At 45.2% G+C, this 27,776-nt stretch overlaps 2 protein-coding genes across 11 annotated transcripts in view; one reads left to right on the top strand and one right to left on the bottom strand.

The window, feature by feature from the left end:
* The first annotated feature begins 14,136 nt into the window (after positions 1-14,136).
* Cox6a2 (cytochrome c oxidase subunit 6A2) lies at positions 14,137-14,883 on the top strand. Of its 2 annotated transcripts, none has more exons than NR_037674.1 (3): positions 14,137-14,279; positions 14,511-14,604; positions 14,689-14,883. NR_037674.1 is itself a non-coding variant. In NM_012812.3 (3 exons), exons 1-3 carry the CDS (start codon positions 14,207-14,209, stop codon positions 14,770-14,772), a joined length of 294 nt encoding a protein of 97 aa, NP_036944.2. In that variant the 5' UTR covers positions 14,137-14,206; the 3' UTR covers positions 14,773-14,883. The 2 variants fall into 2 exon arrangements, 1 of the variants encoding a protein (NP_036944.2); NM_012812.3 differs by having other exon boundaries at positions 14,468-14,604.
* Itgad (integrin subunit alpha D) overlaps positions 14,734-27,776 on the bottom strand; it is a 29,252-nt gene continuing 16,209 nt past the window's right edge. For 7 of the 9 annotated variants that reach the window (XM_087586882.1, XM_087586889.1, XM_087586888.1 and 4 more), the window contains 14 exons: positions 26,266-26,420; positions 25,914-26,042; positions 25,085-25,158; positions 24,775-24,916; positions 21,273-21,386; positions 21,092-21,171; positions 20,901-20,984; positions 17,395-17,473; positions 17,164-17,271; positions 17,001-17,078; positions 16,717-16,830; positions 16,471-16,572; positions 15,872-15,982; positions 14,734-15,435 (listed from right to left, as the gene is read on the bottom strand). In XM_087586882.1, coding sequence (XP_087443008.1) covers positions 15,322-15,435; positions 15,872-15,982; positions 16,471-16,572; positions 16,717-16,830; positions 17,001-17,078; positions 17,164-17,271; positions 17,395-17,473; positions 20,901-20,984; positions 21,092-21,171; positions 21,273-21,386; positions 24,775-24,916; positions 25,085-25,158; positions 25,914-26,042; positions 26,266-26,420 — 1,484 coding nt within the window. In that variant the 3' untranslated portion in view covers positions 14,734-15,321. Of the gene's footprint in view, positions 15,436-15,871; positions 15,983-16,470; positions 16,573-16,716; positions 16,831-17,000; positions 17,133-17,163; positions 17,272-17,331; positions 17,474-20,900; positions 20,985-21,091; positions 21,172-21,272; positions 21,387-24,774; positions 24,917-25,084; positions 25,159-25,913; positions 26,043-26,265; positions 26,421-27,776 lie in introns of all 9 variants that reach the window. The other 2 variants (NM_031691.2, XR_015638590.1) reach the window with 2 other exon arrangements.

Below are 27,776 nucleotides of genomic sequence, written 5' to 3'. Positions count from 1 at the left end.
GAACTTAGAAAGGAGCTATTTTCATGCTGTTGACCAGGAAGTAGAAGAGACTGAGAATTTCCTGTAGTAGTTTACAGTTACCACACTCTAGTTGCCAAGTTTGTTAAGGGACAATATTAAGAGGTTTCCTGATCTCTGGATTGTAGCATCACTCTGCCAGCATGAGAGGCAGCCTCCACCCATACTGGACCATAGCATGTGTGCTGTACTCCAAGATTTCACTTCAAGGATGCAGCTTCCTTCTTAATCGCAACTCATTGTTCAGCCTCAGCTGATGAGTATTGATCATCCCAGTAAGACAAAGATTTCACTTTAGTAGTTCTTAATTGAAAATACTATAAAATTGCCCTTATAGAGGGTTGTGGGACTCTCAAGCTTCCCTCTGGAAGATTGCACATATACGTGCACACACATATATCAATCACTCTTTTATTCTCTCTCTCTCAACAGGGCTTCTCTGTGTCCTGGAAGGCTAGTGTGGAATTTACAGAAAGTGATCCTCCCAAGTGCTGGGATTAAAGGTGTGAGCCACCACTGCCCGGCCTTATTCTCACTCTTACTGAAGCTCCTCTCCAGACATTAAAGGGGAGTCTTCCTTTCCCTCTAAGGCCCCATCATATCCCAAGCACCATAATTGTATTGATTTGTCTAATGTTTTCATCCACCTTGAGGCTCTTTTACTGTAATAGATATCATTTCTGAAGGGAGTTACGTGTCTGCCTCTGTTATGAACTAATGGCTGCTGTTTTCTTCTTGTTATATCTAGCAATGGTCACTCATTCTGGCCCAAGAGAAAATTTTCTTATTATCTTTAAGATAAGACTTGAGTTTTGTACAGACAGTTCCTTATTAATTGATTTACCAGGTATCTCAGTTACTTTTCTGTTTTGATAAAGCACCATGACAAAAGCAATTTGAGGGAGAAAGGGCTTACTGTGGTCTGCAGCTCCACAGAGCAGTGCATCATAGGAGAGATGTCACAGTGGCAGCAGCCTGAGGGAAATGGTCACGTGACTACAGTCAGAGGTAGAAGAAGCACACATACATATTCAGTCTGCTCTCTCCATTTAATACAGCCCGGGTCTCCTTCCCAAGAAATGATCCCACCCATGATTAAGCTAAGTCTTCCCATATTACTATATCAAAACAATCTCCTAAGAGCCAGAGGGGTGGAGGACACCGAGGAAACATGCCTTCCAGACACAATATTTCTCCTTGTTCTTGGGAAGGATGGTAACTATCCAAAGTTACTTGAAGCTCTGGCAAAGCTCAAAATTTAATTGGAGTTATTTCTGGAGGTAGCAACAGAGCAGACAGAGTCCTAGAGTGAAGGGGACTTGGAAGAGTAAGAAAAGAGGCAGCAGTTTCCAGCTCAAAACTTAAGGGGATCCCAAGGCACTCTGCAGTCAAGGAAAGTAATATTTATCTATTGCGTTTTTGGAGTATTTGTTTACTATTTTATTGGGTTCTTATATCTACCACCCTTCCAACCCTTATCCCACCTCAATTCCCTCCTATCCCTGAAACACTGGGTGGAAAAGAAAAAAGTTAGAGGGGCAAGGGGTGTACACCTTTGCAGGCTACTTCCTGCTGATTAAGGGTGCTGGGCTCCTTGGGGCAAGTCCAGTCTTTGGTGTCAGGATATCTAATCTCTTCTTCTCATCCTTTTGCTCACGACCACTTAACAAACCACAACAACATGAACCAGAGGGGGGAGCAGCTGCCACAGGACTCCTGGGGCTCTCCCTTTATACCCTCTCCAGAGTTCCCAGAGCTAAACTATCTGTAGCTGGCAAAAATCACACCCCTGCTAGTGCACGAGGACAGTCATAATCACAGACAGCAGCCTCTTGTCCCACACCTGGGATTAAAACAAAGACATATTCACATAAAACAAGACATAGTCACATAACCTAACCTTTTTTTTTTTTAAGAATCCAAAACTCTCACTACGATTTATTTCTATTTTTAATTTCTTTAAATTTTTCCAAGATCCTGACAAGTGTAGCAAGCAAGCACAACTCTCTCACAGGAGCCCACACCCGGACTCTCAGGTATGTTTCTCTGACGCTTAAAATACATATCGGATTCTCCTTTAATGAACCACAACGCAGCTTCATACCATACCGGATCATCCCGAAATTCTTCTCTTTACTGAAGACAAGAGTTCCCTCAGGGCAGCTTCTGTGATGATGGCCTCTTCAGTGCCAACAGCCCCTCCCCAGTTAGGGCTGGGCCCCTCGTGGAGACTGGAAGGACTCCTCTGCTAGGATGCGCCTTTGGGAGCCTGACTTGTCACATGGTGCCACATGAAGGAAGGGATGTTTGTGGACATCTTACCCCAGAATGTTTAGTGAGACACTGCATTGTCTCCACATACACACTGGGAGGGGTAGAGCGAGCGACCGCACCACACCCCGTTTAGCTTTCCCTGGTCTATTTATTTCCTATCCTATTGGCTAGCTCCTCCCTTACAATCTCAACTCCTTCCTACAAGGATCTTAAGTCTTCCATCAGACCAAGGCCTTCGCCACCCCACAGCTGTCACCACACACACTGGCATAACCACCACCTCCAGGGCCAGCTCTTTGTCAGACCTTTCTACCACACCATCTTGACAGTGATCCTAGCGGAGGCACTCATGGAAGCTCTGATAATTTTAATGATGCATTTATCATCTGCCCACGTGCTGACAGCCATGAACACCTTAGTGTAGGGACTTGACCTTTGTTTGTTAGTTTAATCAACATTCTGGGACCCCTTTCTCAGAAAGGAGCTTCAGTAAAAGGAGCCTTGTGGGGCCAGAGAGCCACGTGACTGGGGGAGTTAGTCCAGAGCAAGAGTGAGGCCACCGTGTTCAAAACCCAAAAATCTTGTTCTGAGACCAGCAGGAGAAGAACTGTTTTCCTCCTTGCTCTGGGCCTGCATGTCCCAGCTTACTTGGGCCTTGGGACCCCCCACCTCTGCCACCTTGAGGTAATCATGTACCTGGTGGCCAGGTTACAGGTTAAACTTCCTCTCTCCCTACAAGGACATGCCCAGCAAGCCCCTGGAATTCCTCTTCATGAAAATGAAGCATTCCCAGCACCCTAGGCTCTGCCAATGAGGTACACTCACCCAAAACCCCTACCCACTCCTCAAAGTTTACACAGCCCTTATTTGCCTCCAATAAAAGAGAATTGTTTCACCAAAAACCATCTCGAGACGGCTGGGTCTCCCTGGCATTCACTGCTGACCGACATTCTGAAGAACCCACCTGGCCCAGATAAGCTTCATTCCTTTGAGTCTGCCCAGTGTGTAGCGGTGCTGGACACCACAAAGGCAGACTCGGACTCAGGCTGGTAGAACCTAGGAGATTTTTGAGGGCAAACTGAGTCCTTTACCTTGGCGTTTCCTTAACACTGGCTAATTACTGTTGCTACAGCCAAAACAAAACAATTCTGCAAACATCCTGGTAATTCTGTTATACAGCTAGGGTAGAGGACAACTACAGTGATCCCTAGAGCAGGCAGATGGGGCCCTGGTGGGCGGGGTAAAGCCGGGCTGGAGGATGAGCACCTTACTCTTTCTTTATCCCAGAGGCTGCTCAAGTTGTAGCATTTTTCTTGCTATCCAGAGCCACAGAACAGGAAGCTCTGTCCTACTATGACCAACATGCTTTGCAACCTGTGTGAAGTAATTGGAAGATGAAGAAAATAAACCCCATTCCATCCCATTCCTCCATATCTCCACCCCAACCCCAATAGAAGCCATGTAGAAACAGACTGTAATCTAGGGGTAAGAAAAAGAAAGCCTGGCTGGAAGAATGGCAGAGTTTATAGGAAGGGATGGCTAGGGCGGCACAGGAAGAATGGAATGTGTGGTAAAGCGTTACCATTAACCAAACATGACTAACAAGCTGACTAAGGAAATGCGAGGTTGCATCAGAGTAAGAAAACAGCAGGTCAGGTCTCTGATTGGGGACAACAGAGCTGAAACTGAGTGATGCTTTCTTAAACCTGCTGTGTGTTCCTTCTTTTTCTGGAGGAAAAAAAAAAAAGAGCACAGACAGCAAGTTCTGTTTGCTAAATATAAAACTGCCTTAACTAGAAACCTGCACTCTTCAGCTTCTGTAAAACTCGCTTAGCTCAAGGAAAAAAAAAATCTCCCTTGGGTGGAATAAAAGATTCCCTTAGGATGGCCGATGGCCACATGGACGGGATTATTATGGCAATGCCTAATTCTATATAAACTATGAAATTATTTCTGATTGGGCTGGGCCTAATTAAACAATAGGGAGAGGCCACAGCTGTGTGCTAATTCTGGAGCTGGGTTGCCTCTGAGCCCTGAGAATTCCTTACTAAGAAAGGGTGAGTATCCATCCTCCTTTAACAAACGAGGCACCGGTAAGATTTCCTCCTTGCCAGCCTTTGGGCTACTGCTCAACCCAGTCTTGGAAAATGAAATGAGAGCTCCCTGACAGCATTTTGGGGCCTTCCTCTGAATGGCTCTCTGACTCCCTGAACAGTGGGCTTCCACCAACGTTCTTTGGGAGATAAAGAAAACTCGCCAGGGGACCTGCAGGGTAAGGTAAGGTGCTACAGGCAGAGAGAGAACTAAGTTAGAGCCACTGGCTTTGAAACCTCAAAGCACACCTGCACTGGTGCAACTCCTCCAACTAAGCTCCGCCTCTTTCTTTTTCCCAAATACCTCCACCAACTGAGCCCAAGGATTCAAATATACGAGTCTATGGGGCCATTCTCATCAAACCACAACTCCCAAGTTGACCATGGTGAACCAGTGAGTTTCACAGGAATATGGGTGAAGGGTTAGTTATAGGAACAAAAATTATTCAAAGACAGCTGCATCGCCAAAGGCCACCTCAGCATGGGTAACAATTCACAAAAGCTGAAACTTTGTAGCACTGTGCATAGTAAGTTGCAGTGTTCTTTCCAAGTGGTTTAGTTAATCTGAACCTCCTCCAGGCAGCACAGTAGGGCTCTGCTGCCTCCAGGCAGCTCCAAAAGCCTCCGCTCCTTCCAGGTAGCTGGTCTTCTCTGAGAGTGACTCTTAGCAACCTTTACTGTTTACTGGGGGTGGGGCGGGGGGGGGGAATAGTGAAACAAATCTAATCTGTTTCAGGAACTTCCTGAAGCTATTTTGAATTCTTTTACTTCCTGTTTTAAAGAGCTTCCTTGCAACATCTCATCTCCCCTTAAAACATCCTGTAGTTTCACCTTCCAGAAAGCATCCTGTCTTAAGAATTCTTTTCCCTCACATATGAAAAGATTTAATTTCAGAAAAAAGTGATACTATAGTCAGGAACCTCCCAAGCCCAGTGCCTCTTCCCATCTGAGGGACCTCATAAATCCTGCCTGGAACAAGATGGTTCTGGTCCATATAGATGTTGATCCCACATGCACCACAATAGAATTCTATCTGATCTGTGGCACCATGCAGGGGTTCTATGGTTTGCAGAAGACTAGAGATGTAATCTATGCTGGGCTTGCAATGTATGCTCTTTCTACTGGATACTTATTCTCTTCTTGAAGCCCCTTTGCTCCATGCATGCTGCCTTTGTTTCTGCCCCACCAAGCCCAAATACTCTTGCTGTTTCTGTAACAATCTGATACCATCATTTTCTGAGTTCTTTTACATATTTGTTTTTTTATGTTTCTGTGTTTGATGTCCTCCAGTTACAGGTACTTAGGAGTTTTTTTTAAAAGAAGGCAACGGGGACATTCAAAGGAAAAATACTTGAGTTTTTCAGGTTGATTGCAGGCACTCACAATTGGTTATGGGTATAGGCTTTCAAGTAGTTCCAGCCAGAGAATGTCTAGACATCAATAAAAAAATAGGCTTAGATTCTTTTCGAAACTTACTTTATTTAGGGTTCTCTTCTAATGCAATGACCAGAGTTAGGAGCAAAAGGAGGCTAATAAGAAAAGGGTTTTGTGGACCTGTTTAGACATAGTTCCTTGGGGTGATTCCACTCTATGTTGTCAGGACTGCTGGTAAGCAGTTCAGTTCAATAGCAAACACCAAACATGAACCAGCAGGGGTAGCACGATCCAGAAGAAACAACAAGGCTCCAGTCAGTGGAAGCAGCCAGAGTCAGCTGGAATACCACAAGAAGCTCTTTGGCACCTTTTTTTCTCTACAAAGTGAAGACCCACAAACACCAGTGAAGACCAGCAAAGACCAGCAAAGTGTGGCAGAGTGTAGCAATGTAAGAGCGCCCTCACCTTGTCCGTGGGGTTTATATTCTAAGTATCACACACCCTCTCAGTTGTCTGCTTTCAGCAGAGCACCACATGCCTTCTCACAAGCCAGCTTCCAGAAAAACATCACGTGACACAACGGAGTTTACAGAGAAACCAGAAATTTCCACTTCAGATATTTCTGTCAGCTGATCCTGCTTGATCTTGAGTGCGAACTGCCATGCATCAGCGATATCTGTAAATTACCATTTAAATATCAAATGTTTTGTTTCTTACAATTTTCTCAAGAACGATGCTATCTGTCTCTTGTGAGTCCCCATCAGACCTGGAAGATAAGACATATTTGGATGACTCTCCACAGAATAAAAGCAGGGCAGATGTTTCGGGTCCACATAATTGTCACCGGACTCAGCAATGAGTTTGTTATCCAATATAAAGCACCAGGTTCGATTTTATTTTTGAAATGCCTTTGGGTGTAGATAACACTGGTAAATCCCATATGCTCTTTAAGATTGCTGGATGTGGAGATTAGATTCAACCCACCCACTCTAGACCCAAACAGTTTGGGCTCACTTTCTTCACAGGTGATATTAATTTATTAGATCGTCCTATGTGATTTAAATTCAGTTTTCTTTTATGAAGAGGATGTTATAAGTATCTCTAAGATAAACAACTGACTTCTTATATCTTCACTTCTTTCTGCATAAGATGATCTTGGCTGGGCTTGTTAAATCTTCATATTCCTTCACAGAAGGAAAAGATGGACAGGATCATTGAGTGTCCACCTGAGTGTCAGTCCTGCTGCTCAGACAGTTCTATGAATTGGGACCTAACTGCATACAAGCTCAAGGTGTTTAGGGACAAACTAGGGCATATAGGCAGAAAGACTAAGAAATGGGGGTTCCCATCTATGCAGCTACAGGGGAACATACATACATACATACATACATACATACATACATGCATAGATGGAGTCTCCAGTAGAAATACATATTTCATAAGCCACCCTCTTAGGAAATCTCACAACACATGGTAAGTTTATTTGTTAATTACATCTCATGGTATAAAAAACTTGTTTTTCAGAAAAGGACTTATATATCAAAGTTAAGGTGGCTGGATGTTTCCAGAACTCAGACAGAAAATAAGAGGTAACACTTTACCTGATGTTTAATGAGGAAAAGAAATAATATATATGACTTGTCGTCTAAAGATAGAATGACGAGGTTCACACGTGTGATGCTACTCTTGGTTGTCAACTTGACTACATCTGGAATGGACTAAAACCCACGCGGCTGGAACAGGGAGGGACTTTTCTTAATTAAATCTTAAATTAAATTTGGGAAACCCCACCTTAAATCCAGGTCTTCTGAGGTAGGAACATTCACCCTAAAGCTGAAGCAGATACAGTGAAAGGGTGTTTTGCTAAAGCAAGCACATGAAAGAACATGTGATGAAGGACTCTTTGACTGACAAACACATATTGTCCACCTTACATTGTGCTGTTGAGCTCCATTGGCTGTGACTGCACAGAGAGAAATGCACCAATGCCCTGGCGCCCTGGCGCTTCTTGCCGCTCCCACGGCCTTGGGCCAATTGGCAGAGTGATGTCAGCTGATACAGACTCACATGGAGTTTTGCTAAGACAGACTCACACGCTGAAGCGAGACCCATGGAGGGACTCATGATGTTTGAAGGGAGTATAAATAGGTCTCAGCAGACTGTGAGAGGGGCTTGCTTACTATAGCTATCTTTGCAAAGCTTCTTGGTCTCACTCCTTCCCTGATCTTTGCAAAGAGCTTCTCCTGGTGTCCCTGGTGGTCCTGGTCGCTCTGCTGACCTGTGACAATTCGGCTGAGGTCTGGCTGCTTCTACTAGATAGATCATGCCGTCACTGCTGGTTCATGTTTGCTAGCCCCACGCTACTGATCCTGAATGCTGGGCTATTCTTGAAGTATTTGCAAGTGGATCGAGCCGCCGCTGCTGATTACGTGAACTGAACTGTTGACAACACAGATGGGATTTGCTCCAAAGAACATTTTCTTAACAGGTCCGCTTCCCCCGTACCCTAACAACCTTTCTTTCCAATACCTCTGGTGGGTGGTGGACTACAAGAGAGGGTAAAGCATTTAAGAACCATTATTAAAAGTAGGCTTTGAAAAAAAACTAAGGGCTTTTCTGCATCTATCATGATGACTATATTTATCTTTCATTGTCTTGATTAGTCACATCACATTTAATGATTTGTGTATTAAGTGTATCTTGACCAATCCTTGTATCCCAGGCATGGATCCTACTTTATCAATTGGAATATATTTTTCAGTTTTTCTTGGGGGGTTGTTTGGTTTTTGTTGACACTTATCACATACACTGGACTATAAGCTTACCTTTGTTCTGTACCTATCACAGGTTAATGTCAAGGTTATGGAAGAATTGTTACTTATCTTAGCAAATAAGGAAAAAAAATAGAGAATTTTACTAGTGACTTCCCTTGAAATGTTAAATAGATTTCAATACTCAAAATATTCACCTTTTTGGCTTTCTTTGGTAGAAATTATTTTAATTTAGTCATGTATATCCAATTTCATATTATTTATTTTGTCCAAAATATGCATTTATGGATACTAATGCAGTGTTATAGGATAACTTTGTCAAAGGCTTTGACTACACTTGTAGATGTTGCTAAATATTTCCTCCTTAATAAATGGATTTATTTAAAAAAAAAGAAAAAAACTAAGAACAATATGATAATGGAAAAAACAATAAAAATGTAAAGTCGGGGTTGGAGATTTAGCTCAGTGGTAGAGTGCTTGCCTAGGAATTGCAAGGTCCTGGGTTCGGTCCCCAGCTCTGAAAAAAAGAACCAAAAAAAAAAAAATGTAAAGTCATGGCACAGAAGGTCTGAAAAGTAATATAAGGTTTATGAGGAATGGGACTCAGTGATATATTTATTGATAAGAGTTTATTAATGTTCCCAAGGCTATAACGATGTGGTCATGATAGGAAACACTTAAAGTGTGTGTCTAATCACTTATGTCTTTGCTAGTTTGTTAAACCTCGCCACTTGGGAAAGCTGAGTCCCAGCTATCGGGACAGTAATGACTCATTGTACACAGTTTTGTTCCTGCGAATGTTTACTGATGAAATCGGTCTGACCCGCTCTCCTGAATTATGTCCTTTATGAAGAAGATAATATCAGATGCTGACATTCCAGGAAGTCTCACTTTAGAAATGAGGATTCCAAAGAAAATATCCATTTGGGGGAAAAAATAAATGTTAAGAATGGATAAAGCCACCTTTCAGTTTGATAATATAATAAAAATTAAAATAACTTCCAACTTTAAGAGTTTCTGAAATGTCGGTCCCCAGCTCCGGAAAAAAAAAAAAAAAGAAAACGAAAAGAAAAGAAAAAAAAAGAGTTTCTGAAATGGTTTCTTACTGTGGAAACTGATGACATAAAATGTATATAACTGAAGGAAAACACATATTTAATGTATGATCTAGTAAACTGTTTATACAGGTACGCTATAAAAGAATTGTTAAAATGAGGTTCCAAGTTTCCCTGTAGCTTATATTTATGGTTTTTTGGTTTATTTAGGTACTAAAAAGAGATTCAATTCAAAATTTGTTACTTATGAAGGCTCAAAATCTCGACAAAGATAAATCACCCCAATTTATAAAATAGTAATCTTATGGGAGCATCTAGCTTATTATTAATTCTTAAAACAAAGATAATTAAAATATGAATTAAAGATCAATCACCTCACAAGTTGTTAAATGTTTTTAATAGACCTAGAGCTGTGTTTGATATAAATGTAATTTATTTACAGAGAAAAGATAGGCCGCAAAGCCAATTTATATCTCCCATGAAACAGTCATCTGCAAATGTCACAAAGCTGTCAAAGGAAAGCCTGAAGCTGGCAAGGCAGAGGAAGTTTGAAAGTAAACAGAAGTTTACCAATCTGAAACATATTTAAAATTGAATATTTTAAGCAATAAAAAGTATAAAAAAGGGGTTGGGGATTTAGCTCAGTGGTAGAGCACTTGCCTAGCAAGCGCAAGGCCCTGGGTTCGGTCTCCAGCTCCGAAAAAAAGAAAAAAGAAAAAGAAGAAAAAAAAAGTATAAAAAAATAAGACCTGGTTATGGAGAATTCAATGCTTGAATAAAACGGGTTCAATTTACAATATGTGTGCTATGTAAGAGTAATTGGCTGTTATCCTTTCATAGCAGGACATCCCCAAGTTCAAGTTACAGCCTTTCTTTTGCATGGGATGCAGACTCCATCAGAGTTGCATGCTAGCCTCAATGCAAGACACAGAAGCACCGGGAAATAAGACTTGCTGAGTCTATGGCTCCTGTCCTGGTCCTGAGAAATCTCCTCTTATCTGTAGGGAACATGGATTCATTACTCCCCATGCCTCACATGATGGGGGTGGGGTGGGTGGTGGATTCTCTTGCACAGTAGAGGATCTTGGGGTCTCAACCAGAATCCTAAAGATCTCAAGCAAGGAAGGCTCAAATAGCAGTTTGGTTTTTGAACTGTCACACGATGATGCTGTAAACAGAGGCTTGTGGTACGTAATGGGACCTGTGTGTAGTTCAATTGCTATGTCCTCCAGTATGCATCCAATTCCCCTCCTTCTTAGCAAAGGTTATCCCAGGGCTGAGAGCCCAATGCCTGATTTTATAAGGAGTCCCAGGGCAGTTCCAGATAAGTATAGCATAGATGCTCTGCACAGGACCACAGCACAACAGGTTGAACTCTGGACACTCATTTAAACACTAAGTTACAGGGTCATCATGTGGGCCCACCATGCCTGGGTAAAGACAGCAACCCCAACTAAGGAAGGAGAGACCTGGACTGCAAAAGTCCACCCAGTCCAGCCTCTCCAGGTCACCATCCAGAGAAGAAGGCAGACTCATCAACCCTGCTCCCACTTCACCCAGAAGCCGGTGCTCACCACATGGCAGAAGTTTGAAGAACTGTACAGCCCTGCTCCTGTTGCAAACCAGCGAGCTGATGGGTCTCTGCACAGAAGGATCGTGAGGAATTCAGCAGGGGACAGTTGGAGATGGTAATCACTGTGCCTTCTTCTTCCCTTTGGACTTTAATGTTATCTATAGGCCTAGTTACCATAGCTCCAGGGTGTGAAGCCTGGCTAAAAGAATTATATTAGCTTTGCTGTATCTGTGAATGACAGACACTCTGGGAAAATTATTTTCTTTCATTAATGATTTATGCCTGGCTATATATTCAAATAACAGCCTGTCACTGAAGATGAATGTTCTCTAAAAATGATATGGGACAGGTTATTTCTGTGTCACATCTACCTTTTGTTCTGAGTCTGATTTCCCCTCTAGCATGTGGTGACTTTGGCAGGAACCCATAAAATTTCTGCTAACAATTCTATGTAGTGCATAAGAAAGATTGGCATAGGCCATCCCTCCATGCCCTGTGTCACCACCACTTGGTAAATGACTAATAAAAGGCTTGGGTGTTGCACAGCGGGGCTTAGCAGTTGGTGAATGTGGTGACATTTTTAAGAATTCTGAAATTTTGGATTCTTTTTGACAACACAGAAATATTATATGAATGTTCTTCCAAAAGTCCACTCCACACTAGCTGGCTATGATTTGCCTCGTGCTCTAACAAAGGCCTGGTTTTGCCAGCTGCAGATAGTTTCTGCTGCTGCATGACCTTTCGGAATCCTGGGAACTTTCCAGAAGATACATAAATGTAAAGGCCCTGAGAGGCAGGCTGATCATTTAAGGGGTTGGTTGTGGTTTGTTAGTAGCCATGGTCAAAGAAGAAACAAAAGGAAAGAAATTCGGAGATTTTCCCCCAAGTCCTCTCTCCCCTCTATCCTGGTTTCTCTCATATCTAGGGTTAGGGGATAAAACCAGGGGAATAAAGGGTGGGGAAAAGAAGAATCCACAAAGTATCAAAGACCATCTACAGGTGAATTTGGTTTTTTCTCTGTCTGAAGCAAAGAACAAACTTCCAGGCCTGGGAATGTAACTCGTGCATGGTGCAAGGGAGCTGCAGTTGCTACAGATGTTACAGGTGCAGATGCTAGCTTTCTCACACAGAAACAGTTAAGGCAAAACCCAGTTGGATGTGGTGGCATGCACCTGGAAAAACAGCACCAAGGAGGACTTAGGATCCAAGCCAGGCAGGGGTACTCAGTAAAAACCAAACAAAAGAAAAAAGAAAGAAAAAATGGCCAGGAGTGTGAGTTTGTCTGGTGTACCTCGCCTCTAGGTTCAGCCCCCAGCGGCACAGGAATCAAAAACATAACACAAGAACTACCATCTGGAGAAAATCTTAAGGAAAGATCTCCAGGTATGTTTGCAAGAGCACCACACGATGGCGGTAGAGGACAGGAGTGACCTTTGTAGCACTCACCAAGTGGTTGCAAGGAGCAGAGAAGGCAGGGAGGGAATTCTCAGCAAGCCTCTGAGAGGCTACTTTGGAGGAAAGGGGGACCTAAACTCTCTGTAAGTAAAAATCTCCCTCTTTCCGTTTTCTTCAATAGCTACAATGGAACCTAATAGGAGGAGATTAGAGGGAACTGTGTATGGGGGCTGGGGAGGTTGAATGACAGGAAAATTTAAAGTCCCATTTCCACAGCAGTCCTAAAAACCCAACGGGGCAAAAGTGAAATTCTTCCCAAAATGGGAAGAATTCATTACGGAAAGAGGAACCTGGGTAGGTGAAACTATTCTCTTTCTATTGCATTTAATTATATGTTTATGGGAGGGGGCGCTGGGAGCATGACGATCTCTTACCTTCTGTGTCTTAGGGATCAAACACAGAATGCCAGGCTTACCAGCAAGCACCCTTACCGCTGAGCCATCTCACTAGCCCAAGATTAAAGTAAATAAGGAGTATAGGTGTAGAAGAGTCCTTTCTTGAAAGTGTACCGATTAGAAACATCAAACTTTGCTCAGAGCTGGAAGCATCCTGTTAGACTATAAATCTGAGCACGGTACAGTTCACACCTGAAATGGCAGCACTGATGAAACTAAAGCAGGAGAGTCATGAGTTCGATTCCAGCCTAGACTGCATAGTGAACTCCAATCATAGAGAGGAAGAACAGAAAGCCCGATGGCTGAGAATATAGCTCGGGCTACAGAGCTCCGGCTCTTAAGTCTTTCCCCACTCTGCCTTCAAGCTTCTTGGGCTGGCTAGATGAATCAGTGGGCAAAGGTGCTCACTATACAAGCATGGTGACCTGCTCTTGGCTCCCAGAAGGAGAGAACAAACCATAAAGTTGTTCTCTGAGCTCACATGTCTGAGCACACACACCAATACTAAATAAAATACAGCAATCACCAAGACTAAGCTCAGTGGAGGAACATTTAATTAGCGTGCACGCAGCCCAGGGATTCAATTCCCAGCACTGATAAATAATTTTTAAAATGGGCACTTAATGAATTTTAGGTATATTACATGTCTACCCTGTGCTAGCCATTGAGAACAGAATATTAAATGAAGTCATTAAAGATAAGTGCCACCACACTGGGCTTGTGTAGCAGTAGGGAAAGAACTCAGGGCATTATGGGTACTAAGTAGGCAGACACTCCAGGCATTTTACCAACCGAACTACACTCCCACCCCGACCCCCACCCCATTTTAAAATTTTGTTTTAAAGATGGGATCTTAGGTTGTTCAAGCTGCGCTCAACTTCACTAACTTGACCACAGTGGCCTTGAACTCTGATCTTCCTGCCTACCTGTTTCAAGTGCCGGGCCGACAGGCTTGTATGGCCAAGCCAGGGGCGTATTTCACTTTAAATGTTCCCTTGCCAAAATAAAAGGCACATTGCATCAGCTGCCAGAAGAGGATCTCCTTCCAGTCAAGACCCACTTTAGTCAGAGAAAGTCCCTAAAAATAGCCATCCATGTGCCGGCTCAACAGGTGATTGGCTGCGAGTGGGGAGGAGATCCCCTAGACTGAGTGAAGGAGACAGAGAAGGACAGTGCCATTCCTAGCCTCCCTTCAACAATGGCTCTGCCTCTTAAGGTCCTCAGTCGGAGCATGGCCAGCGCATCCAAAGGAGACCACGGAGGCGCAGGAGGTAAGTGGGGCCAGGCCTGAGGGAGATTTAGTAGCCTAGCCCATTTGTTTTCTTGGCCCCTGCCTTCCCCTCCCTCCCTTTCCTGGCTCCCCTCTCCTGATCTACCAGGCACCGATCTTTCAGACCTCTAGGCCCAGTGATAACTTTTACCTGTGAATCTGCTCTCACTCCCACCTTTGCTCTCCCAGCCAACACTTGGCGCCTCCTGACCTTTGTGCTGGCTCTCCCCAGCGTAGCTCTCTGCTCGCTTAACTGCTGGATGCACGCTGGCCACCATGAGCGCCCAGAATTCATCCCCTATCACCACCTCCGCATCCGAACCAAGGTATGCCAGAGGGTGAATGAGTGAGAGCATGCAGGGGAATTCCAGGGGAGGGACCACAGTGACCAGTCTGCCTTCTCTCCACAGCCCTTCTCCTGGGGGGATGGGAACCACACGCTTTTCCACAATCCCCACGTCAATCCTTTGCCCACCGGCTACGAGCAGCCTTGAAGACTCAGCAGACGTACTCTGCCACAGTCTCCAAACTGACCTCCATACCGGCTCTAAGGGCCCCTGAGGTTCCAGTGGACAGTTCCAAGCGCAATAAAGGTGTGAAACTTTGGTGTCCTCTGATTCTTTGGGAACGGCATGGCAGAGAGGCTGGGCAGGCCATAGGGTAGGTCATATCTCAGTTCAAGTTATTTTTAATATAAAGAAAATGTGGTGTTTCCCCCTGCATTTTCATATTTATTTTTTAAAAAATACATACAAGCAACACATTGGATACTGAGCATACTCCTGTCAGTCTATATTGGGTGCTAAATCTTCTCCATATGTAAATTTATGCTGACCCCATCCCTGCTCTTGCAAAAAAAAGTGGATCAGCACTGAAGTCTGACACTTCGGCAAAAGCATAAAAATCTCCCATCTCAGGAGGTATGACATCACGCCTGGGACGTTCCCCAGGCTAGTCCAGAGCTGTAGGGAACTCGTTCCCATGCCAGTAGACTCATAGGCAGGACCAATCTTCATTGCAGAGATAGGCAGGAGAGTGGATTCCTAGCTCACGAGATATGGAGGAGTCTCACAGCCGAAATCTGCCTGGCCGGCTGTGACAGGATCTGCAGCCTTGCCGTCCAGCATTTCTTTGTACTGACGTTTGAAGAAGCCAAGCTATAAAATAATAAAGTCAGAAAAACTGGGTAAGAAGGAAAGGGAGAAAGTAGAGGAGTTGAAGATAAGAAAGAAACTAAAATAACTTCCAGCTGTGTGCCAAGCAGTTGTGTGCACAGCGTCATGTATGGAGACAACCGTGTGCCGAGCAGTCGTTACACCCTTAACTGGGCGAGAAAGGCATAGGCTCATGGTCAGGCACATTTACACATGGAGTGTCTATGTCACTTCAGCCGTTCTGTGACCTGAGTCTTAATTGTTATTTCAAAAAGGAGAACTGGAAAAAGACCAAGCAAATCTAAGTGATGGGGACAGAACATGTGGCCAAGCTGCCCCATGACCACGATCTGAGTTATCACTGTCCTATCTTGTACATGGCAGAGCTGCTGGCAGACACTAGTTGTGTTAGGAAAATGACTTGAAAACAACAGTTCACCTTGTACAGTACCACTGTGATGAGAGCCAGTAACAGCAGACCTCCCACCGAGCTGCCCGCCACGAGGAAGATGGGCTCATAGACCACGTATTCTTCTAACGTTGTCTCCACCTGATTTGAAAATCAGTGAGTGCTTATTCTTACATACACACACAGAGAGACACACACACAAACACTCATATACACGCACACACACATACACACACTCATACACACACACACATACACACACTCATACACACACACTCATACACACACACTCATACACACACACTCATACACACACACTCATACACACACTCATACACACACTCATACACACACACTCATACACACACACTCATACACACTCATACACACACACACTCATACACACACACTCATACACACACACACACATGCACAAACACACACTTACCCCCACTCACTGGCCAAGACCCATGAATGCTTCCAACCATTGAGCTACAGAAACCTTCATGGATTCTGTGCATCTAGGAACCTTCATCTTCTGTCCAATCTGGCAAATCCCACAGCTAACACTACAGACTGAACATCGGAGCCCTCTCACCAGCCTGGCTCCCGCCTGCCACAGTCACTACCTGGGCTCTCAGAAATGCCTCCTGTCCTGGCAGCTGGGAGTACACAGATGTGTCGAAAGTGATTTCAGCCTCACTCACAAGCAACACCTTTTCCTGCAATGTCTGCCAAAGAGAGGGTGGGGCAGAGCTGGGAATTAGACCTGGGGGCAGGCAGCTCAGCGTTCAAGAACAGCCCTGACCCAAGGATGCCCCAGACCCATCAGGCACACACGGGCCAGGGGAGCAGCTCTGCCATTGGCTACACACCTGACTGACCCAGCCGAAGCTGAGGTTGCCCCTCAGAATGAAGTCAAGTTCATCCTGGATGCCCAAGGAGGGGATGTCACAGCGGAAGTGCAGGCAGTCAGCAATGGAGCAGTCCTGGGGACAGGAAGGGAACAGAGCTGAGGAGAGGGGGCCTTTCCTTAGAGAGAGACAAAAAGATAAAATAAAGGCTAACACTGAGTAGAGAGTGTAACATCTCAGGCTGACGACACCACTCCAATTCACCAGTACATTCCTGTGTCCCTCAGTCCGTGGGCTTTGCTCACCAGCACAGAACGTCTCTGAATCTGGGTCAGAAAGTCGGGATTCTGAGGAGGTTTCATCTGGGACACGCAGGAGACACCCTAGGAGCAGAGGCAATCCTCCTGGTAAGAGCATGGCATTATTACAGAGAGGGACTGTGGAGAGAGAAATGCTACAGGCTGGTACCTGTGCTGGGCTGCTCAGAGTCACGTCCCACACAGCCACACCGTTCAGAAGGACAGGGACCCAGAAGTTAACTCTGACGGCCAGCTTCAGTGGACTCAGGTTATTCACCTGCAGGAACGGAGACCAGATAGTGGCATGGTCCCCAGAGCACCCCTCCTTGTTCCTTACCCCGGTTCTCCAGTCTTCCCCATCCTGAGCCGAGACCGACACGCGTACTCCCTAGCTTCTCACACGATAGCGATGTGCGGCTTCTTGCCTTCTCCCCCCGTGGGAAGATGAAAAGTTGACATGGTTGGTGGAATCTTCTTGCCTGGAGAAAACGGCATGTGAGTGAGAAACAGCTCTGACGCCATCTCCGTTTGAACCATCACTTGTTGCTGAGCACTAGGCCCAGCAGATACTCAGGAAGACAACCATGGTCTCCGAATGTATCTGCAGCCTCGGTGCCAGCTTCCACTCCTCTCCCCACAGTGCCTTTGCTAGGCACTGGGGTTACCAGCTCTCCCCTTGGTGCACTGACTTCTTTATACCCCTGAAGCTCTGTCCCGGCTCTTTCTTTGGCAGGAAAAAGTTGTCAATCAAGTTCTAGCGATTTTCACTTAGGGACCCAACGTCTGCATGTTTCTTGTACTGATCAACATTTCCCAGTGGCGAGAAAGCGTTTATACGCCTCCTCTAGCAGATAGGAAGTGGTCTCAGGAACTCCTACAAAGTCTTCTGCCAGAATAAATCAGCCCAGGGTGGCCCTCCGACGTGAAGGCTAGGTTACTTGGGACAAGTGGAGTGCGGCCTCTGTCTGGTGGCAGGCACGGAAGCAGATATAGTTGTGTTGGGGCAGGTGAGCACGTGCGAAAGGAGACGGCCCGGGGATCTCAAGCCAAGGGGCACCCTAAATGCTGACAGGTTTCTATCTACCAGTTCCTCATTTTTCTTTCTTTTTATAATTGTGAGATAGGCTCAAAGCATAGCCCAGATCAGCCTTAAATTCACAGCAATCTCCCTACCCCTGTCTTCCAAATGCTAGAATTATAACAATGGCTCTCAGTAGACATTTACTATGTTACAAAAGAGGGTAGGGAGGGGCACAGGAGGAGTAGGAGGGGAGAGGAAAAGAGGGAGTGGGTTGTGTAAATACATTACTCGTGTATGAAATTATCAAAAATTTGAATTAAATAACAAAGAACATAGTTACTTTTGAAAATGTCTTATTGAATACCACTGCCTGTATGAATAAAAAGTTTCACACTCAAAAGTCTTTTCGAGAGGTGTTTGGATAGTTCTGAGGATTTCAACAGTTAGGTCATGGTCCCTGCCTTCTCCATGCTTGATGTCTCAGATCTCAATAGAATTAAGCAGGAAGGGCATGGTGGTGGCCATCTATAATCCCAGCCCTTGGGAGGCAGAGGCAGGCGGGCGGGCCCTTCTCTGTGAGTTTGAGGCCAGCTGGTCTACATAGCGAGTTTTAGGATACCCAGGGCCACTTAGTGAGTTCCAGGATGAGCCAGGGCCACAGAGCTAGAAGAAGGGCCAGCATACTTCATCAGCACCCAGAAGCCAGAGCCTCTACCCAGAACTTCTGCAGAGCCCAATAGTTTCACGCTATCAACTGGACATTTTAGAACAGGAGACTGAGGATGCGGCTGTCGGACTTGCTTAGCAAACGCTAGGCCCCAGGTTCAGTCCTCAGAGCCAAGGCACTGCTGAAGAAGTGCCCAAGTTCACAGCTCACACCCTCCACTTCCTGCTCAACAAAGTAACCTGAAACATAGTCGTTTAGCCTGGTTAGCGTCCTGCAGGACTGCTGTAGCAGCATCCAGCACCCTGTCCCCAGCTTTCTGTAACCTCTGGGAGTTTTCTCTCAGCATGGATTCCTCTGTGTCTCCCAAATGTCATCTATCTCTGCTTCCCCTTTCTTGCCTTAAAACCTCCAGCTCTAAACATTCCAGAAACAGTTGCTTTACATCTGTTTATCTGGAGGAGGGCGTGTGCCACCGTGCACATTTAATGTTCTCTGCCTCTACCATGAGAGCCCAGGCATCGGGTTTGGCAGTGTCTTCACCCTCTGAGCCATTTCCCCAGATTTAAACTTTTTTTTTTCCGGAGCTGGGGACCAAACCCAGGGCCTTGCTCTTGCTAGGCAAGCGCTCTACCACTGAGCTAAATCCCCAACCCCCAGACTTAAAGTTCTTTTCGAAGCTGAGTAGAGCCCTCCGCCTTTCCTCAGTCTTGCGAGGTATGTGACACATATGCATGGGCACAAACCCTCTCTGGAGGAAGGCTCTCTGGGCCTGGGCTTGCCTGCTTGCTTTGGACCACATAAGCAACCCTGTTACCCAGGGTGGCCTTGTAGGAGACATTCAATGTGGCTAATCTGGTGAATGCAGGTGCAGGTTATTAATTCTTAATTTTTATTGGTAAAAATAGAGATAACAATATGGTTATCCAGAGTATTAAGTGAAATTAGTAGTAGTAGTAGTAGTAATGATAATAATAATAAACAACTCTTTCAAAACCCCACTATAACAAAAAAATGCTTGAAATATCCCTAGTATATTTAACTGTAAGCTGTGTTTTCCTAGGGAGAAAAGAGAAAATTCATAAATGTCATCCATGGGTCATGTCACTGAAAATGACACATTTGGTCCTGACCCCTCCAGTTCTTCTGTGCACTCAGCAACCACTGAGCGAACCCCACTCATGGGACTGACTCTCTCAGCCCTCCCAACAGTTCTCACTCCATGGAGTAACAGTCCACTCTGGAAAGTCACTTGCGTGCTTCTAGCTTACCCTGCCCCTGCGTTCACCTTCAAATCCCATAGCAGCAGCTTTGCACGTGACTCTCCTACCAGCTCTACCCTCCTCTGACCTTGCCTGGCTTCTGTGTGGTGACAGACCTATCCTGTTAGGTCAAGCTCCCAGAATGCAATGCCCAGAAAAGTCTCGCCCTCAATCTCATAGTTTCACTCAGCGTCTAGCACCGAGGAAAGTTTTGTGAGAAGGGAGGAGTAAGTACTGGAGAGAGAAGAGGAATTAAACAATGGATATATATATATATATATATACATATATATATGGATATATATATATGTGTGTGTATAGGTATAGGTATATGTATATGTGTGTGTGTATAGGTATAGGTATATGTGTGTGGTGTATAGGCATAGGTATATGTATATGTGTGTGTGTGTGTGTGAGAGAGAGAGAGAGAGAGAGAGAGAGAGAGAGAGGGAGGGAGGGAGAGAGAGAGAGAGAGAGAGAGAGAGAGAGAGAGAGAGATGGCTGGAAACCCACTCAAGAATTTCTGCAGGAGGGAGCTTAGAGGCTGCTCCAGGCTGGACAGTTTGAGTGTGTTCTCTGAGGGTTCGTGTGCTGGGAGCTTGGCCCTTGGTACAATGTTGGGAAGGGGTGAGACCTTCATGAGGGGAAAACCTAGGGACAAGTTGCCCAACTGGCACCTCCTCCTTTGCTTTGCCTCCCTATCTTAGCTGTGTGATCGTCTTCTAGCTCACTGTTCTGTCATTGGCACGCCTTCTGCCTTCTGTGGCCCAGGGGACTCTCGTCAAATCTGGCACTGTGCTGCTTAGACTGTCACCCTCCAGACTGTGAGCTAAAGAAACCTCTTCTTTACAAGGATCCTGCCCCAGTCACCATCATGAAGCAGGCTGATTCAGAAGCCTACTTCACAAAGAGGCTTGGAGGAAGGTTGAAGGAGCAAGGCAAGAGTTAAGGATTCCTACCTACTGATCAGGGTATAGACGGTGTACTTCACTGGGAGCTCCAGCTGGAAGGCAGTCTTGTTGGTATCAGGCTTATTATTCTCACTGGAGAGAAAGAGTGGAAGACAACTGTGAAGGGATCAGGAAACGGATACCCAGCTGGGACATAAAACTGGGGTAGGAAGGGCATACCATAGCTCTCCTGGGCTCACCTGCTGGCTTTGGCCCTCAGAAGCAACCTGTCTCCTAGGAAGGCCTTGTAGGAGACATCGAATGTGATCATGAAGGTGGTCTGAAGGAAAAGAAAAGAAAACGTGGGAATGGAGAGGCTCGTGGGGAAGCAAGGGAGGCCAGTGCTGAGGATGGGGGTGGGGCGGGACTGATAGCACCGACCTTTGCACCTTCTCGGAAGATGGGGTGATTAATGCTACAGCTGCTGCTCCTCAGGTCCTCCTGGGCAGCGGGCTCAGCCTCACAGGCCAAGCGTAGTGGGTACTGATGAGGTTGCTTATAGGAGAGGAGATGGACTCGAGTTACTGCGTTAGTTGTTCTCCTGTTGCTATGCTAAAAGAGAAACTATGGCCAGGGCAACTTAAATATAGAAGACTTTACTTGGGTTTACAGTTCCAGAGAGAAACAAGTCCACCATGGCGGGGAGGTGCGACAGAAAATAGCAGGCATGGCAGCCTGAGCACACAGCGAGGACTTACACCCTAAACCACAGTGTAAACTGCAACCACAGCTTCAAGCAGCCGAAAGCTTTTGCCCTTGACCCCGACCCAGCAGTGGTGCATGGCATCCAGCAAAGCTGGCGCCCCCTAAACTCCCACACAGTTCCACCAACAGAGGACCAAGTATTAAAACTCTAAGACTATGGGGGGTCGGGATTGTTCATTCAAACCAGCACGGTTGCCGGTTACCATATATGTATGTATAGGACTGGCATATGACAGCAGTGGCACTGCAGAGCAGTTGGGGGAGGGGGGGTGACAGATTTCTCAATAAATGATACCAAGAAAAACCACTCCATATTGAAAAATAAAAGTACAGAAAGAAAAGTGAAATTGGATCCCTACCTTATTTTATTCATTAAAATAAACTCTAGTACTTTAAAAGATTTATCTGTACAAAAGTAAAATTCTAAAGATTTTTAAAGGGAATATAGTTTGTTATAACCTCACTCATACATGTCAGGGGCATTCTCTACCACGAAACTACATCCCTTCCCTAGGAAACATTTGTTTTAAATTTAAATAATCTTTTTTACACGTATATCCCACGTGTGTGTGTGTGTGTGTGTGTGTGTGTGTGTGTGTGTGTGTGACTCAGAAGTCTTATGGATTGAGCTCAGGTCATCAATTTTGGTGTCAAGTGCCCTTAACCACCGTTTGTGGGCTGGGGATGTTATATCATCGTTTCACTGTTGATTCCTAGAACCTCATAAATGGGCGTGATGGCACAGGCCTGTAACCCTCAACTTCAGAAGTTCAAGGTCAGCCTGAGACCGTGGCACCTTGTTGTCACTGAGTTCCTGATCCAGGTCAGATCTTTCTGGAGTTGGCAGGAACAAGGAGACAGTGTGGCTGTAGGAGGGGAGGCAGTGGCCCTTGGATTACAGGTCTGGGAGAAAGTATGGACTTGGGGAGGGGCAAAGAGCAGAGGCCTGAGGTCTATGGGCATGTGGGAAGACACACACTGGGGCGTTGGAATATGACAATATTTCTCAAACAAGATTCATATACAAAGATACTAAGAAGGAAGGAAAAGCTTGATAAACTCAATTCTAGGTGGATTAAGGCATCCTTTATAGTGTGAAGACACAATGCAGAGACTGAAACACTGTCGTTAGCACATCACTAGACTGGGACCATTACATTATGTCAAGGCCCCTGGCAAATCAGTGTCTGAGACTGGGTCTCCCTAGGTAGTCTGGAATGGCCTAGAACTCACGATGTAGACCAGGCTAGCCTCAAACTCACAGGGATCCTTTTGCCTCTGCCACCCAAGAGTTCACCCAAGGCGATTGTCACTACACCCAGAGGTGGGGTTTTATTTGTCATTTTTAATAGGCAGGATCTCATTATGTAGCTCTGATTGGCCTGGAACTCATTCTGTAGACTAGACTGACTTCGGACTCACAGAGATCTGCCCGTCTCTGCCTCATAAGTACTGGAATTAAAGGCACGTGCTACAGGGCTGGCTGATTTTTTTAAATACAGGAAAGAACAGAAAAAAAAATGTAGGTAGATAGATCCCCAAAGAAAAGACCCAGAGGACCATAAAATATATGTGAAGCTGCACAACCTCTCTAGAATATTCCAAACAACGGCTGCAAGGAAATACCAAGATCACACCGACAGTTAAAAGGTCTGATAGGCAGACAGGCACAGGCACTGTCACGTGCTGCTCAGTGTAAATAGGTTAAAAAAAACTTCTGAAAATGTTAAAGTTATAGAATCCATGTGTGACAGAAACCTTCCAAAACACCATGCGTCGTACACCAGGATACTAGTTCAAGAACAGTCATGGCTCAAATCAGAAAAGCAACTCTCAGTTGTAGAAGGGTTGAAGTCTGGGTGTAGCCATACAGAGGTCTTGTACAACAGTAGAATGAAACTGTTCTGCTGTTGCATGAGGGTTTGGATGGCATCTGTGTGTATACTTTGTCCTCAGTGATGGTGCTGTGTTTTGGGGGACTGTAGAACGCTGGGGACTTACAACCTAGCTGGATGATACAGGTTATTCTGAAAGAGTCTTGAGGCATATAGCATCCTGCTTGAGTTCTGCTTCTTCTTTGCTGCTGAGGCATAACTGGCTCCCTTGCACCACAGAGGCCATGCTGTAGCTACTGTGCCCCCCCTACCATGAGCAGACCTCACCTTCTGTGATGGGTGCTAATCTTGGTTGTCAACGTGATTACATCTGGAATCAATTAAATCCCAAATTGGTGGACACATCTGTGATGGGATTTTCTTAATATGATTGAGGTAGGAAGTCTCACCCTGAATCTGGGACACACCTCTAGTGGCAGTTGACAGAAAAAGGACATCGAAGAAGGAAACTTCGCTCTTTGTCTGCTTGCCCTCACTCCAGTGTAAGGCCCCGAGACCCTAGCACAACTGACATCATGTTAGAGTCAACATTCTGACCTTAAAACCCAGCACATAGGCCCCAACACCTGCCAAAACCAGAAGAAAGGACTAATTCATCAAAGACCTAGTCCATAGTGTCAGGATCCAGAAAGGTCTCCTCCTGTAGTTTGCTTCTTTGCTAACTGTTCTTGCTAAACAGAGTGTATTAGCCAGGATGTGGGTTTTGTTCACAGAAGAACAAAAACCAGTAACCCTCGGTGCTGCATGGTTTTGGGAAGTTCCCTGCGCAGCCACCAGTCAACAGTACAGACTTTCTATTCAGCATCAAGAGTGTCAGTGTGCTCTCTGGTGGGATTACCTCACAGCACGAGCTAGCAGTTCGTCTATCCTGTTGCTGTGCTTAGTACTAAACCCATCTTCTTTGGGATTCCAACACAGCCTAGAGACCAGCAGCTCCCCCACAGACACCAGCCCCAGACTGAGACTGCTGAGATATCCCCTTAACCAGACTGGGAAGTGATTAAAATTGGACAAGATCATTAATGTGGGACCCCATGATAGAAGAGGAAAGAAAACACACACGTCTTTGCCATATCCTTCCTTGAACTGCTTTGAGACTCTGCCTGGAGACCACCGCCAGATCATCTCTTAGGTTTGCCCTTGCAGAATCATAAGCCGAAATGATTAGCTCTTAATATTTCTTTTCAAAAATAATTCTTTATAACTTATTCAGCCTAAGGTATTTTGGTATCAGGAACAGAAAAGGCCCTAACCGTCTAGCAGAGTCCAAGGGACCGGCTTACCTGAGTCCCTGTTACCCGTCGGTAAGATAGCCCTGCTGGGTAGTAGAACTTGACTAAAGTTCCATAGCTGTCCTCACCCTCATTCCACACAGTGACTGTCACAGTGAGCTCTGGGGAGCCTCCCACCACCAAGACCTGCAGGCTGAGGAGAAAAGGTCAAGCCTGAAGGCAAGTTGGAAATTGGATCAGGGGCAGAGGCAAGATGGCGGTAACTCTTGAACCATGCACTGATAGTATTCCAATACAATTCATTTTCTTAGGAAGCCGGGGCTCGCAAGCACTTCATCACATGGATGGAGACCATACTCACCCTGAGAAGTTAAAGCTGATGCCCAGGTCCCCCTCACACAGGAGTTCTTGCTTACAGTTCTTCTCAAACGGCAGCTGAAACAAAATGGTTTGCTCTTTTTCCATCTAAGTCTAGATGAGTCTCTGAGCACCGCATGGCGGACTATTAGCATGTCTCTCCTCCCATGCTCCTCATAGACACTAGCAAGGAGTGGGCATAGACTGAAGGCTAGAATGTGAAGGATTGACTACACAAGATCTTGACGTCACCACAGCAAGGTTTGGTTGGATCAAGTCCAATATGGCTCACAGTGGCTACTCAGCAGACATTTCTAAATGACAGTAATAGACAGGAGTTTTCCACTGGGTGGAAGTTTGGAGAAGTGAAAACTTCAGGTGACTTAGATATGGCTGTGATGCTCAAGAAATGTGGGGCTCCACGACAGTCACCAACACAGATGCAGATCGTCGTGTCAGTCCCTAGTGACATCGCTTTGAAATGAGATCGTCATAGCAGACTCAGGGGCAGGAGAAAAAGTGGGACACCAAGTGTGACCAGGAGCTGAGGTTGGCACTTAACAGGGAGAAGGAAAGAAGGAGAATTATAGCAGGCCAAAGCTCCAAGGTAAGTATGAGAGAGAAGAGGCGGTGTGGAGAATGTGTTTATGTCGGGACACATGGGACTAGCTGGGTGGGTGTAAGGGTACAAGCTGCACGGGGCCTGAGAAGCTGAGGGGCCATTTTGGATTTGTTGCCAGCAGTGGACCATGAGGACCTATTATGGGTTATTAAAGCATGTGGAGATACAATGTAGCCATCCTGTCCCTGGGACTCCATTGGAAACTACTCACAGAAGCAGTTATGTGGTCTTGTGAGCCCACAGCCAGCACAGGATGCAGGTTCCTGGGTGAAGCAGAGTCTCTCACCAGGGAAAAGTTGAGGCGCAGGATGATAGGGCTCACTGCATCTTCCACACAGTCCTGAGAAAGAAGGAACTTGAAGAACCACAATCGGTCTTCCCCTTCATTGTGGAATCCCCCTGCTCTGCCTCCAGACAGCACCACATCCAGGCTGAGGAACCAGGCTGTCTTCCCAGCTCTGCTTCCTCTGGCTTCACTATCCTCACTCTTCCCATGGAGCTTCCCAACAAGTTAGTCTTGGTTCCTCCCCCAGCAGTCCTTGACCCCAAACCCAAATCCTCACCGGCAAAAGCAGCTTCACTGTTTCGCAGTGATCACCAAGCCCCAGAGTCTTCCTTCCCGTCAAAGTGCAGTTCTTAGTCTCATCAAAAATGGCACGAGAAATCAGGCGGCCCGGATCTAACGCCAGATCATACCTGACAGAGCCTTGGACATTACCTGAAATAAAGGAAAAATGCAAAAAACAACTAGAACCACAGCATCCTGTTTACATTTATCTGTTTATACTTGCTGAGCAAAACTTTCTATGACTGCATCGTTTTGGAAAAACACATGGAGATGATGATAGATAGATGAAAGATAGATAGATAAATAGATAGATGATAGATACATAGATGATAAATAGATGATAGATAGATGATAGATAGATACATAGATAGATACATAGATAGATACATAGATACATTGATAGATACATAGATGATAAATAGATAGATGATAGAAAGATAGATAGATGATAGATACATAGATGATAAATAGATGATAGAAAGATAGATAGATGATAGATAGATACATAGATGATAAATAGATAGATGATAGAAAGATAGATGATAGATACATAGATGATAAATAGATAGATGATAGAAAGATAGATAGATAGATAGATAGATAGATAGATAGATAGATAGATGATAGAAAGTTGATAGACAGATGGACAGATAGACAGGCTGATTATCTCTTCGCTCATGAATCTCGGTGTAATAAAGGAGCTAATCCCATGGTCCATGAATGAAGTGTGGGAAAAAGAATGTCCCCAAAGTTTGGTATGCCTAAGACTCTCGGGGAAGGTTATGCTGGCACATTCACAAAAGCGCATGGAGGAAGAGAGTAGACTGAGTAGAAGATTCAAGGAGGGATCAAAGCTGGGACGAACTCCAGGAAAGAATTTGGGTTTCTATAACTTAAGACAAAGCAGTTTAAGGGATTGGGGTGAGAAGCCTAGTTTCACATTTTGAGATCAAGTCTAGTTTCTCATTGGACAGTGGGGAAGACGTTATAAAAATAGGTGTAAGGGGGCTGGCGAGATGGCTCAGTGGTTAAGAGCACTGACTGCTCTTCCAGAGGATCTGAGTTCAATTCCCAGCAACCACATGGTGGCTCACAACCATCTGTAAAGAAATCTGGTGCCCTCTTCTGGTGTCTGAAGACAGAGACAGTGTACTCACATACATTAAAAATAAATAAATAAATAAATAAATAAATAAATAAATAAATAAATAAATAAATCTTAAGAATAGGTGTAAGGACCACTGAGACAGTCTCTGCCTTGGTGGACCTAACCAGAGAGATGGTAGCTTAAGGGACAGAGGCTGAGGCAGGGAGGAGGGGAAACAGGCTGCAGGTCTTCCTGCAAGACAGGAGTCCAGAGAACAGGATTCATGAAGAAGGCGAAGAAAAGACCTCAGGCCTAATTCAGGCAAGAGAGAAAGGGTTGAGAGATTTGTGCTCCTGGGCTTGCTCTGTCCTGAACATAGCCTTAGAGACTTCTAACAGGGTGATGCTGGACCCAGTTTT

This window comes from Rattus norvegicus, chromosome 1 (assembly GCF_021556685.1).
Source record: "Rattus norvegicus strain SHRSP/BbbUtx chromosome 1, alternate assembly SHRSP_T2T, whole genome shotgun sequence".
In the NCBI taxonomy this organism is placed as follows: Eukaryota; Metazoa; Chordata; class Mammalia; order Rodentia; family Muridae; genus Rattus; species Rattus norvegicus.
The sequence above is the reverse complement of the archived record's forward strand: the minus strand, read 5'-3'. Positions and strand labels throughout refer to the sequence as shown.

Excerpts from the sequence above, each read along its gene's own strand:
- Cox6a2 (NM_012812.3), top strand. The coding sequence starts at position 14,207 with ATGGCTCTGCCTCTTAAGGTCCTCAGTCGGAGCATGGCCAGCGCATCC. Across the intron at positions 14,280-14,467 it reads AGACCACGGAGGCGCAGGAG|CCAACACTTGGCGCCTCCTG; the intron begins GTAAGTGGGGCC and ends TTGCTCTCCCAG. Across the intron at positions 14,605-14,688 it reads ACCTCCGCATCCGAACCAAG|CCCTTCTCCTGGGGGGATGG; the intron begins GTATGCCAGAGG and ends TTCTCTCCACAG.